The sequence below is a fragment of the Antechinus flavipes genome, chromosome 4, assembly GCF_016432865.1.
Source record: "Antechinus flavipes isolate AdamAnt ecotype Samford, QLD, Australia chromosome 4, AdamAnt_v2, whole genome shotgun sequence".
In the NCBI taxonomy this organism is placed as follows: domain Eukaryota; kingdom Metazoa; phylum Chordata; class Mammalia; order Dasyuromorphia; family Dasyuridae; genus Antechinus; species Antechinus flavipes.
In genome coordinates this window covers 321,960,482-321,974,447 of record NC_067401.1, presented here as the reverse complement: position 1 = coordinate 321,974,447, position 13,966 = coordinate 321,960,482, and the positions used below count along the sequence as shown (strand labels likewise).

At 32.4% G+C, this 13,966-nt stretch overlaps 1 protein-coding gene across 1 annotated transcript in view; it reads right to left on the bottom strand.

The window, feature by feature from the left end:
- Positions 1-3,250: 3,250 nt before the first annotated feature.
- PEX7 (peroxisomal biogenesis factor 7) overlaps positions 3,251-13,966 on the bottom strand; it is an 84,480-nt gene continuing 73,764 nt past the window's right edge. Inside the window, exons 9-10 of the mRNA XM_051997833.1 lie at positions 9,335-9,434; positions 3,251-3,619 (exon numbers count right to left, since the gene is read on the bottom strand). Of these exons, the coding sequence (XP_051853793.1) occupies positions 3,551-3,619; positions 9,335-9,434 (169 nt within the window). The 3' untranslated portion in view covers positions 3,251-3,550. The remainder of the gene's footprint in view (positions 3,620-9,334; positions 9,435-13,966) is intronic.

The window sequence follows — 13,966 nt, the reverse complement described above, 5'->3', positions numbered from 1 at the left end:
TTGCTTGGATGCCCACCATTTAAAACAACAAGAATACAAGCAGTAAAAAAAATTCAATATGGAAAAATAATTAGGAAGGAGGAAAGGAAAGATCAAAGGAAGAAATTCTATTAAAAAATCAAAAAAGAACCCCAGTGCCACAGAATTTTAAGATGTTTTTTAATCAGGGAAACCCAAGTTCTTAGATAAAACGCCATTATCAATGTAACTTTCCTAATGTTAACAGCTTCTTTCTGCTAACCAATTTCCAGTGATTTCCCTTTGCCTACAAAATACAATTTAAACATTTAATTTTCAATATTTGAAACACTCCATGTTTTGTTTTCTACTCCATATATTGTTTTCTCTTCAGACTGTTTTCTACTTGTTTCTACAATTTTTTGTTTTCTACTTTTCATGCCTCATTTCTCACTATTTCACTTCGCATGTTCTGTATTGCGACCAAACTAGAATATCTGCTACTCTCCAGTCTTGCCTGGCTTTCTTTTATCTCCATGCATTTGTGCAAACAAGATCCCCATCTCTGCAACGGATATACTCCACATCTATGTCTACTGAAGCATTTTACTTCCTTTAGGTATTAGCTCAAGAGCTCCTTCTTTCAGGAAAATGTCCACTATAGTAAAAAAAAACAAAAACAAAAACAAAACCTTTATATTATCCCAAGTCTCCCATACTTCTCTGCTATATTATTTTCCCTTTCTGTTTGTTTTATTCCATCATTTAACATTGTGATTACTGTGTTCATTGTGCTAGGCACTGAGAGAATATGTAAAGTTTTACAATTCATGTGTTCCGTTTTAAAAATTTATCTATAGATATTCTCCCAGTAGATAGTAAGCTTTTTGAGAACTGAGACAAGTATATGGTGGGTTTTTCTTTTTCTTGACTTTGCATCCCTACTTAAGAAGTACAGTGCCTTACACATTTTGTGGAACTGACAAGCATGAAGGGATAAATCACATCCACTAAGCACATGAGAAAAACTGCAAAATAAAAACTGAGATAAACAGCATTAAGAGATCTGTCCAGGGTCACCCAGCTAGTAAGTGTCTAAGGCCACATTTGAACTCAGGTTTTCCTGACTTCAGGCCCATACTCTATCTACTGTGCCATCCTGCTAGATGATGTTGTCGAGTTAAAATTGTCAAGACTTGGTAACTGATGGTTTATAAAAGGTGAAAAGAGAGGGAAGAGAAAAAAAAACCAAGATTTTGAAAATATGTTACATGGAGAGTGGTGAACACTCTCAAACACGGTCAAAAAAAAGTCCATGCTTTTGGACATGTTAAATTTGAAAATGTAATTTTATGTTTGGATGATTCTTTTTTATAGATAGCTAGAGATTCTGGTCTTAAACTAAACAGAAGGATACAAAAGATAAAGATTTGGAAGCCACTTTGGGAATAAAGCAACTTTATCATGGGAGAAAGTATGTGTAATGGGAGAGGAGGGAAAAAGACAGAGAGGATGAAAGGAAAAAAAGAGGGAGAGGAGAGAACTGAGAGAAGAAACTGAAGATTACAACAAGTAAGAGATTGGGGGTCACATAGCTAGTGAATAGGACAGAATTCTAAGTTAGAGTTTAGCAAGAACAAGTCTAGCAAAACTGTCTACTATGTGACCTCCAAAGGTAGAGAAAAGGATAAACAGTTTTAAAGTTAATTAGACAGTATGGTATCTCTGAAGCCTCAAGAAGGAAAGACAATTCAGTGCAAGGTAGAAGCCAACTACCAAGAGTTGGTAACCTAAGGAAAAAATTTCAAAAGAAGAAATGAGATCAAAGTTAGAATGTAAGGAATTGAGATAGAACAGATATCTGTAAGAAATGACCAACAGGATGATTTCAGAAAGGCCTGAGAGACTTACATGAACTGATGCTGAGTGAAACGAGCAGGGCCAGGAGATCATTATATACTTCAACAACAATACTATATGATGATCAATTCTGATGGACGTGGCCCTCTTCAACAATGAGATGAACCAAATCAGTTCCAATGGAGCAGTAATGAACTGAACCAGCTACGCCCAGCGAAAGAACTCTGGGAGATGATTAAGAACCATTACATTGAATTCTCAATCCCTACATTTTTGCCTACCTGCATTTTGGATTTCCTTCACAGGCTAATTGTACAATATTTCAGAGTCCGAATCTTTTTTTGTACAGCAAAATAACAGTTTGGTCATGTATACTTATTGTGTATCTAATTTATACTTTAATATATTTAATATCTACTGGTCATCCTGCCATCTAGGGAAGGGGGTGGGGGAAGGAGGAGAAAAATTGGAACAAAAGGTTTGGCAATTGTCAATGCTGTAAAATTACTCATGCATACAACTTGTAAATAAAAAGCTATTAAGAGAAAGAGAGAAAGAAAGAAAGAAAGAGAGAGAATGAACAGATAGTGAGACAGTCATCTACTTTCAATATCATTATTTTTTGAGAAATTTGTCAGTGAAAGAGAGGAGATATACAATAAAATGGCCAAAGGAAAACTTTTTTAGACTTAGAAAAACATGGGGCTGTTTTAAATCAGATAAGAGACCAATGGAAAGGAAAAAATTGAAGATGCTAAGTTGGAATGGTTGGTGAAGACAAAAAACAGAATAGGTTCAAGCGAGGAGAGGAACTAGCCTTAGTGAAGAAGGATATCTTTTGGTTTGTGGCCAAAGAGATAGAATAGTTACATCATTCAATCTGAGGAATGGAGAACTGATTGAGGGAGCTCCTATCCAGTGACTGAAATCTTTTCACTAAAAAAGAGGGCTGGATTATTTGCAGCAAGTTTAAGTGTAGGGCCATTGTTTGGGAAGAGTGGAAAAAGAAGGGAGTTCTAGAATAGTTATTGTGGAGATAAAGTCTCATGTTAACTTGTATTGTGTTGTATATGTCTCTCACTGAAATGCAAACTTCTTGAAAACAAGAACCTTTCCTTTTCTCATATTTGTCTCTCTAGAGCTTTACCGTGATAGGAGTATAATGAAAATGTGTTGAATTGTATAGGTAAGGATTTCTTGATTTTCACATTTTCAGAGTATTTCACCATTCTTTGAAGTTTAACTTACAGTGAACTTTCCTGTTACTATAAATATATGGATATGGATACATACACATACATTTAATATATATAAGAAAAATAATCCTTTCTCTGTATTTATAGTAATAGTTTAGAGAAGCAATTTATTAAAATATTATCAAGAGCATTAGTCATGTTATATGAGAAATGTGACACAAAAATAAAATATATCATTTTCAATTCAACCAAATGATTCTTTTTATTTATGTATTTTACAATACAGAGATTATATCTTAGCATATATTGTAAGAAACACCATAATTCATGTAGGAATTACACCAAATTCACAAATGTAGGAAATTTAATATGCACAATAGATTCAAATAACTAACTAAAGTTTCTATTTGCTATACTCATTTAATAACTAATCACTTATAAAGTTGAAAATCCTAACAATATAAAGAATGCTAAAATGTTATCAATAGTTAATTTATTAGTTCTTGGTGTCCTGCCTTTCAGCAGGAGAGTTCTTCCTAAGGTGGGATCATAAGACAGGTTGGGTTATAGATCTTCACAGTTTCATCCCAAGCACAGTCAGCTACCTAGAAGACACAAAAATTTAAGTTAGCAGAAATATTTATGTAATAAATTTATTTAGATATTTTTGAAATGGCAGCAAAGCAGAAACTATTTCTGGCACCTATTTTGTCAATAGCATTATCTTTTAATATAAAGAAAAAAGATATTTTTAATAAAAAAAAAGTTTTACCCTCCCCACATAGATTTCAGATACACAAAATTCGGCTGACTACACAGATAACTGGTCTGATCTATTAAGAGTTTAAACAAATGATTAATAAAGCAGCATTTCTAAAGTGCTTCCCCTGTGCCAGGTAGACATAAGGTACAAGAAAATCAAAAATAAAAAATATGAGCCCCAATAAAGAAATGACCCATGGCCAAGTGTTTTCCCAAACTGCCAAGAAAGTGTCATTCAGTGGCTAAATTAATGATTTAACTTTATCTCAATTATGGCAAAACCTAGTTTTTCTTTTTCTATGTGTCCAATCTAAGACAGATGACATATAAAGGAACAAAACATGCCTTGTTTCCTATACAGTCTATTGGACAAAAAGAGTAGGAAAGCCAGATGGCTCTCATTGTTCACCTTTCTGTTGTCTATTCACAAAAACAAATAAATACCTTTAGAACTTGATTCTGCATTTTTGGTCTTATGGCTTTGGTGGAGAATATATATTCCATATGGTAGTTAGTATCACCTTTATTTTACTAACATCCTACTTGAACCAGTGCATCTTTTTCTATTGCTTCATATTAAATGCCCATTTTTTTCTTTAGTACTTGGAACTGTGGCCATCTGTGCTTTACATTTACTCCACAAAATAAATGCTTTTATCTCCCCTCTCTTCTAATCTATCTCTTTGCATTTGCAATACAAAACTTATGATATTTAACATTGTGATGATGCTTAATGTGTTACATAAAATATATATTACTTGTATATTATATAAAATGTTATATAATATGTTACTATTTGCATAATATGTTCATTGTTCCCTGTCTCTGAAGTATTTTATCTGTGACAACTAGTATCATAAAAGCTGAAAGTTACATGGGAGATCTCCCAGCTGTGACAAATCTTATTATTTCCCTGTTAAAACTTCAGAAATAAGGAACCCATTTAATTTAATCAAAATATATTCTGTTGGGAGGAATATGATATTAAACCAGTAGCTTCCACTGATTACAGCCTCTAGATCTCTGATATCATCCATAGCAACAGTCTCATTTTATAAAGGAAATTAAGGCACAGATGAGTTAAACTGTCAATAATACATAAAACAGACTGAGAGGCAAGACTAGATCTCAGGTCTCTTGAATCCCATACTAATAAAGGCAATTAGTATGGGATTTATGAGACCTGAGATCTAGTTGCCTTTATTCTTAAAAAGGAGGGAGAATAGTTTTTTTGAAAAAGATAAATTGACACTTGCCATTTAGAGAACTTAACAATCTATTTTCCTTGACACAAGCCACAGAAATCACAGCTACTTACTTTTGCTTTATGTACATTTTTCTTGTCCTTTCCCTATATGTGTTAAATTATTCATCTAATGTAAAATATCCATCAGAAATTCAAGTCTTTGATTCCTGTTTCACTGCCCTGCACAATGTAACTATCTGGTTGCTAAATGAATTCAATAGTCTATCTTATAACTTCTTATATGCCAAAAAAAAAAAAAAAAAACCCAATAATTTGAGAAGCTTGTTAACATCCATAAATAAAGCTCTTACTATGAATATTACTATGAATATAACATTCAAAACAAATGCAAATAACCCACAAAATTTAGCAGGATTTCACTACAGTTCTTCTAATGGTGCTACAACTTTCTCATGAGAAAAAAAAAAAAAAAACTACTTGTAAATCACTGAACTGAAAATATCTTAATTTGGTCACAACTAGCTCTGGCTTCAGAAAGTAGGAGGGAAGAAAGGAGCTAAATGACTTAAATGAAGAAGTGAAAAAAGAAAGAACTTTCTCCAATTAAATCAAATTTTCCTATATAAAGAAAGCACTGTTCATCCCAAATCTGAGAGAAAGCCTTATGTCAGTACCTGGTCTGAACAGATTATAGCAGCTGAAGAGTAAATATTATTCTAAGGTAAAAAGGGAAAAAAACTGAGTTATAAAGTTGTTGTTTTTTGATGCAAGAAAGTACAAAAAACTATTTGCAATGACCATATTTTTCCTACAAGTGAGTATAAGCAGTAATTTATTATATGGATCTCCTTAAGGGCTCTGAATGACTTCAATAAACAATATCACAAGACCTATTTTTAAAAAAGAAAAATTTATTTTAAAGAGGGGGAAAAAGCAGTTGAAAAACTAACCACATAACTGAGACTGATAGTATATATAATAATCTTTATAGTTCCTGATCTCTATAATGGGAGGGCACTGGTCAAGTTATATTTTTAAAGATACAGAAACACCATTTAACTAAATGGTTTTCAAATTCACTAGAATTTGAATTCACTAGTTTGTTCTTCCTTCTTGAAGAGGACCATGACATCAGGGAGGTCATGATGCCATGACATGTCAGGGAATTGGATTTAAGTGAGAAAGGGCTGTGCAAGGTCATCTGCCTCACTTTTCCCTCTAGAGCTATAGCAAATACAGATCAGGTCCAATAGCAAAATACAGATCAGGACAACTGGAGATGGTCCTGAGAAGCAACTAAATGGCTTAGTAGATACAACACTCATCCTGGAATCAGAAACAACTTGGTTCAAATCTACCTCAGACATATTAGTTCTGTGCCCTCGGGCAAATTACCTTTCTCTGCCTCAATTTTCTCAATTGTAAAGTGAGGGTCATGGCAGTATGTATGCCACAGGTTTGTTGTGAAGATCAAATGAGATATCTGCAAAGCACTTAGCAAAGTACTTAGCACCTATCAGGCACTTAATAAGTGTTCCCTTCACTTTTATTGGAAAGTTCTTTAGTTCATTTATTTATTTATTTTTATAGATGATGCATGCTCTTGATTTTAGATATCTCTTACCATATTAAGGAAAAATTCATGTATTTAGGATAAAAAGAAGTGATTGTTTAGAAAAAAATCTTTTCATCAGATTTTTAATCTACTTTTTTTAATATAAAGATGTCTATGTAAACTTTTACAAATACCTTCCTTCTTTTTGTGAATATAACAAATCATTAATTCATTAATATCAAATTCATGGCTGACAGTGGCTGCAGACATTCCAGCAGAAGTTTAACATATTATATTCTCACTGAGCATTATGACTTTACACACTTGGGCTTAGAGCCTAAAAGACTTGCAGTATACTTTGAGGGCATAATTGGAGGTGTATATTTAGGGACAATATAAAACTTGAATTTTATAGCTTTATAGACAAACAATGAAAATATACAATGCATAGACAGGGAGCTCTTTATAACAGTCAAGTAAATAAGACCGGTGATATACCTAGAAGGATACCAGCCATTTCACAAATCTGAATGCATTTTATCTCTCCTTTTTTTTTTTTCTATTGAGTATGACTAGGAATGTGTATAGTTGCCAATGCAAAATTAAAAATAAGATTACTAATAAAATCTCATGAATGCTTGAAGTTAGGAAGTTAAATGCAGGAATGTTGAAAAATGTATATCCATATCTATATACACACATATACATACACATGCCCGCACATAAATATTCATACACAAAAATTATTTAGATATCTTGGACAAATCAGAAAAATCTGATGTAAAATATTTATTTCCCCTTATCAACCACTTCTTTTCTTATCCTAGGTGCATTAATTTGCCTGAACTGAAGTTTTCAGATTTCAATAAATAAAGTTATTATATCTTTTGTAATTTCCTCTAACTCTTGTTTGCTTAAAGATGTAGTTCACTTCTAATTTTTATAGTATCATTATTTCTTTAGCAGCTCCTTATTGTATATATAGTGGCCTCTAAAAGATGATTTTAACATTTCTGTTTTCTACATGTTTGGGAAGCTTTGTGCATTGATACATGGGTCAACTTTTATAAAGATGCCATAAAGAGCTGAGAAATATAGATATACTCTTTCCTAATCTCATTCAGTTATCGTTTATGATCTATCATATCTAATTTTCTAATATTTTATTTAAGTATTTTTTATTTATATTTTTATCTAGTTTTTATTTAGCACTTAGAAGGAGTAAATTTGGAGCTTTTATTATTATAGTTTTACTATCTATTTCTTCCTGTAACTTTCTTAACTTTTCCTTTAAGTATTTAGATGGTCTGCCTAATATTAAGGGCATATATGTTTAATAGTGATATTTATTAAATATCTGTGGGTACCTTTTAGCAAAATGTAGTTTCCCTATTTATCCTTTTATTAAGTTTATTCTTGCTATTCCTTTGTCTAAAATCATTATTGATATACCTTTTTTTAAAATTTCAATTACAGCATCAGAGATTTTGCTTTAGGCTCTTATTTTAATTCTGTGCCTCTTTCTGTTTCAAGTGCATACCTTGTAATCCATTCTGCTATCCTTTTCTATTTTATAAGTGAATTCACAAATAATTATTAGTTGTTCACTTCCATATATCCTATTTTCTTAGATTTCTTTCTCTTTTTTTTCCCTGTCTCTTCCCCATAGCTTGGGGAGAGAGAAGTGAGGTGAGCACCAAAGCTCTAGGTTTGATATAATCTTCTGCTTTGTTGCCTCTCTTCTCTTTCATTTCGAAGAGTCCAATAATTAATTCATATTCTAATTTTTCTTTTCTTTAAGACCCTCTTTGAAATTCACCCTCCTGAGTAAGTTTGTTCTGTTTAAGACTTGTCACTTCCAGGGCAGCTAGATGGCACAGTAGATAGAGTAGATAGAGATTCCAGCACTGGAATCAGGAGGACCTCAATTCAAATCCAGACACTTAACACTTCCTAGATGGGTAACCCAGAGCAAGTCACTTATTGCTTTAATTTGTCACTCTCCTAATCTAAGCTCTTTCTCTTTTCCCTTTTATTTCCCTGTCAAGTAAACATGTATTTCTATATCCAGCTTAAGAATTGCTCACATCCCCATTTCTTCCTCCACATTTGTATAGATTTCTATTTGCATATTCAAATCATTATGTAATAATTTCCCCCCAACTTTCCTTTCCTCTCCTTCCCTCCTCCCTTCAGTGTATTCCTTTTATCTTCCTTTCCATTTTTCTTTTAAAATAATAAAAACATTATAGAACTATTTCTAGTCTTTGCTCTAATTGGACTTCTTTTATGATCTTAGATAATGAAAGAAATGTAAAGGAAAATGCATCTCTTCACAGTAGAATGTACATAGGTTATCCTTATTTAGTCCTTTATGATTGCTCCCTCATGTTTACATTTTATGTTTTTCTCTATTAATGTTTTGGGGCTTCAAAGTTTTTATGCAGGTTTGGTCTTTTTTAACTGTAAAAACTCATGAGATTACCTACTTATGGAGAGATTATGACTTATAATAGTTGATTGGGTAATCCAACTGACAAAACCATAAATTCCTTATGTTACTGATGATAAATTTCATTTTCTTTTTGCTAATTCAAACTTTCTTCCAGATGATGAATAAAATATCCATTTTTAAATTCATGGATAGAGCAAATTGTTTACTGTTTTGCTAGAATCTTCCTGAAGGCATGGCAACTACTTAATAATTGTCAATAATGGTAGCTATCACAATCTGTACCTTGTTAAGATCATTTATTATCATAGGGGAAAAAAAGGAAAATATATCACATCCATTACCTGAGTAGGGCTATGCAGACTTAGATCTAGGCCACATGTAAATTCTGTATGATGCTCCACTGTTTCTAGAAGAGGATCAGGCTTTGAAAAGTTCCAGAATCTGTTGACATAAACAAAAAATGATTCCAGCAACTAAATTCATTTTTAAGATAATTAAATTAAGACAATTATGGGTTATACCTATTAAACTGCCAAAGATGAAATGTGGAAGAAAAAAAAAGCCAAAGCTAGCTTGATTGTGAAAACACTATTGGTATGGCTATGGATAGTTTCAAAAAATCTGTATCAACTTGAGGTTTCATAAGTATCCAGACTGGTTGTACTGAAACAGTCCTATAATTCCTATTACCAAAAAGGCTGAATCTCATAGATCTCTTGAGCTATAACAGACTAAGTAAGTGAGTGTTCACATTAAGTCTAGCATTAATAAGAGCCGGAGGGCAACCAGATTAAGGAGGGGCAAAGTAGCCTAGGTGATAAAAGGGGTCATTTGAAGCTGATAGGGTATAGCTTTTAGGGGAAATAGCAGGAAGAAGGTCCCCACTATTCCCAACCTTAGAATACTTCTGTTCTAACACCATCAATGATTCTAAAGTCTTCTGGCTTTAGAATCAGTGATTCCAAGGTCTCCCCTACTTTAAAGTTCTACTGTTCTAACAATCTATCCAGCAATGATTATAAAAGTCTTCTAGCCTAGGAATAGAATATTTCTTCCCTTAGATTTTAGGGAAGATATATTAGTGATCCTGACTTTAGAGTGCTATTATTCTGATAATCTGTCAATGATTCTAAAATCTTCTGGCCTTAGAATAGTTCTACAAACATTACTAACTGACAGACAGATAATCTGTTGGTCAATGATAACCAAGTTTCTGAGATAATAGTGAATAGACCATCCCTCAAACCTTTCTGAAAGCCATAAAATTAAACAATAATTTTATAAGTAACATGAAACTCTGGTCTAACTGTTCTATAAATCTACCTTCTTGCTCTTGGTTTTTTGCTAAATTCTTTTGGAGCTTAGCCCGCTTCTATTAGTATTACAATTACAATAAACTTTGCCCCTTGACTTGGAGATGGGTTCAAGACTGCAAGTTCTTTTGAGACACCTCGTGACACTGGCCTGCAATCCCATCCTTTTGGGATTCTTTCTGAACCTCAACAAAGCTGCCATACTAACTAGAGTGGGGCAAACATATGAGTTTTCAGGCTACACTTCCACCTTGAGCAAGAGAAGAACACTACTCTCAAAAACAAAACAAAACAAAACAAAAAAAGTAAACATTCATACTCACATAGTAAGCACTTAATACTTTATTTACAAAAGAAGACTTGGGAATAAGGCAGACAGGAAGGGATTATTAGAAAGGAACAATGATAGTAAACACAAAAATTATTAAGAAAACATTTTTTAAAAGAATAGAGTATGAGACTTGCAGTAAGGACAACTAGAATTTAAATCCTGCCTCAGGTACTTAAGTGAGGAATGGATGGGGATTTAGTTTCCACAGAATTATAAAAATAAAAATAAAATTTAAATTAGAAAATTAAAACCACAAGGGCATCAAAGAATAATTGGGTAGAGATTTTAGATTTGAACAGGAGTCCTCTGTACTTTGCCTCCTCAGGTTATCTTCCCCCAATAAGAATAACAGCTCCTTGAGGACAGGAACTGGCTTTTGTAATCAGGGGTGGTGGTCTTAGATGTGAAAAAAGAAATCTTTGAACTTTGTCCCCTTACTCTTCTCAGATTATTTTTCACCATAAGAATGTAAGCTCCTTGGGGGGAAAAGACTGGCTCTGTGATGAGGAATAGATTCACATTCTGTAATTTCTATAATACCCAATTAATGGAGAATCTAGGGAAGGTCTTGAGTTTCAGGGTAGGAAATAAAACAATATCTTTGTTGTTTCAAAAGTAACCTAGGCATCCACTCTTGCAAGGATGTAAAATAAATTTTTCCTGTATGCATCAGTGAATCAGTAGAGTTCTTGGTAAGATATTTTGTTTCTTACATTCATTAACAAGTTACTTAATCTTTCTGTCTCAAAATTTCTCCATCTTTAAAAATAGGGATAATATCAGTACTTCATAAGATTATTGTAAGTATCAACTGAGGTAATGAGTTAAAAAGAAAAAGAAAATGTCTATTTCAGCTTATTAATAAGACAAGCTTAATAACTTTGAAATAGATAAATCTGGTTTGATCTACAGAAAACTAAGAAAAACAGACTATATTCTGTTATGTTAATTGAGATAAAATTATAAAACTGCCTTTCTACATTTTTAGAGATCATCTAGTCAGTCAACAAGCATTTACTAAGTACCTACTGTGAGCTAAATACAATACATATGAAAAAAAGGGAGAGGGAAAAGGGGAGAGGAAATCAGTCATTGCCCTTAAAGATCTCACATTCCAACTGGGAAGACACCAATAAATCTTCATTGTTAACATTTCCACATAATTTTCTCAAGTTTTGGTAATTAACAAAACAATAAATCATAATCTGATTTATAGTGTTTACTAATTTCCAAGGTGTAAATGGTCACCCTGAAAATTTAAAACCGGTGAAAGCTGGCTTCACCATATCCCTGAGCATCACTCATGGACAGTCTACATTCCACACAGGTAGCCACAAGAAAAGAGAACTAAAGAAAAGTTAGTATCTAGAACTTTGAGTACATCCCCTGTAACAGATTTATAAGAATACAAGAGGAGCAGGCATGGATAAATTATAATCTGCACTTAAAAAATACAAACATAGATACAATCACAAATCCATCTAAATTTTAAAGAAACCCTTCACACTATGGCTTACTATACAACTGTCGAGCTAAAGTTTAAATGAGTTTTATTATTTATCATTTGAAGTTTAAAATATAATTTTTGCTAAAATTTTAAAATTTAATGCTGTCAGCACAGAACTCTCATTTTACAAATTAGGAAGCACAGGCAGAAAGGTTAAGTGACTAGTTTAAGATAACAGTTTGTGGAAGAGTTAAGAGAAGACTAAAAGTCTACAATTCTCTCAATTATAGACTAATGCCTACCCAAAGTATGAGTCTGTAAGAAACGGCGTTCTCTTTCACCTTTATAAATATCTCAGAATATACTAAGGTTGTAGTTTCATTTTTTAGTTCTTTAGAAGTTGGGGTGGGATATAAATGCACAAGAATATATCTGTGAGATGAGAATGGTTGTTACTTTTACATTTTGGTAAATAAAAATAGAAGTTTTCACAACCCAGAAATGAGTTATACTACAAAAATTTCAAAGGCCCTTTTGTACCCTTTCCAGTTCAAAATTTTATGATTCTAAATCAAACATTCAAAGAGAAAATATTAGATATATTTGATTTACAGAGAAACTTCTCCCACCTCATTGAAAAGTGGGAGGGGAAAAGCAAAAAGGGAAGAGGTAGGAAAAATAGAAGGGAATACAGAAATAGTAGGGGAAAGGTTTAAGAAAGGGGGAGAGACTCTAAGGGGGAGGAAAGGATTCTAAAGAGGGAGGGAGAGCTGCATGAGGCAAGTGGTGCCCAAAAGATTCTAAATCACACATTAATGCATTTTTATTAGACTGAAAGCTCCTTGGGGATAAGGGCCATGCCCTACTCATTTACTCTGTAAAACCTATTAACACTGAGCACATAGTTAACATGTATATTTAAAATATAGTACAAATGAATTTCTTAAATATTGGCATAAAAACTCTCATTTAATTTTTATTTTATCAGAAGTGAAAATTTTTAAATAGTTTTTTTCTGTGAATGTTTGTATAACTATGAAATTATCTTTTCAATGTAAAAGACCAGATAAGAACATTTATTTAAAAAATCATATCTGTTATTTGAAGCCTGAGAATCATATCATGTTCCACTTCTATTTTATACAGAAAAATAAACTGTTTACCATGGACAAAATGATAGTTTATTTTAAAATGATAAGTTTTACTTAGAATTTTTTAAAGACCTGACTCTAAATGACCATAAAAATGCCAATTTAGGGAGACATGCTCTATCAAAAAAAAAAAAAAAAAAAAAAGCTAAAGCTATTCTAATACTTGTAACATGAAAAACACTGAAAATTTAACCAATTGGAAATAGAGTAAAGACACAAAAGCAAAAGCCTAAATTTATTTAACTTGTTGGTATTTTTTCCCCTCAGTAAATGCATAGATTATTCCTATTAAGCTGTAAAAGGATTGTCGCTATAGATTACTTATTGCTGTTGGTACCAAAAAGGCAATTACTATGTAGGTCATTTACCAGATCACTAAGATTTACAGAACATTTAGAAAGAGTAATTTCACACTTGGAAACCTTCCTGTTCAAACAAATAAAAGAACAAGCTGCAGTCTTCCTCAGAAATCATAAAAGTGATCTCCTTTGTTTTTTGTTGGGGTTTTTTTTATACACACACACACACACACACACACACACACACACACACACGTATATTCTTCTCTTCCCTATGAAAGGTCCAATTAAAATAAAAATTTAATCTCCCAGACACTATTACAAATTTTATAGGCAAAAGTAATTATGCACATCCTATTTAATTTCTAAAGTCAAAGTTATTCCTACACAAAAGTATCAATTTTTTGAATAGAAGAATTTTTGCAAATAGTT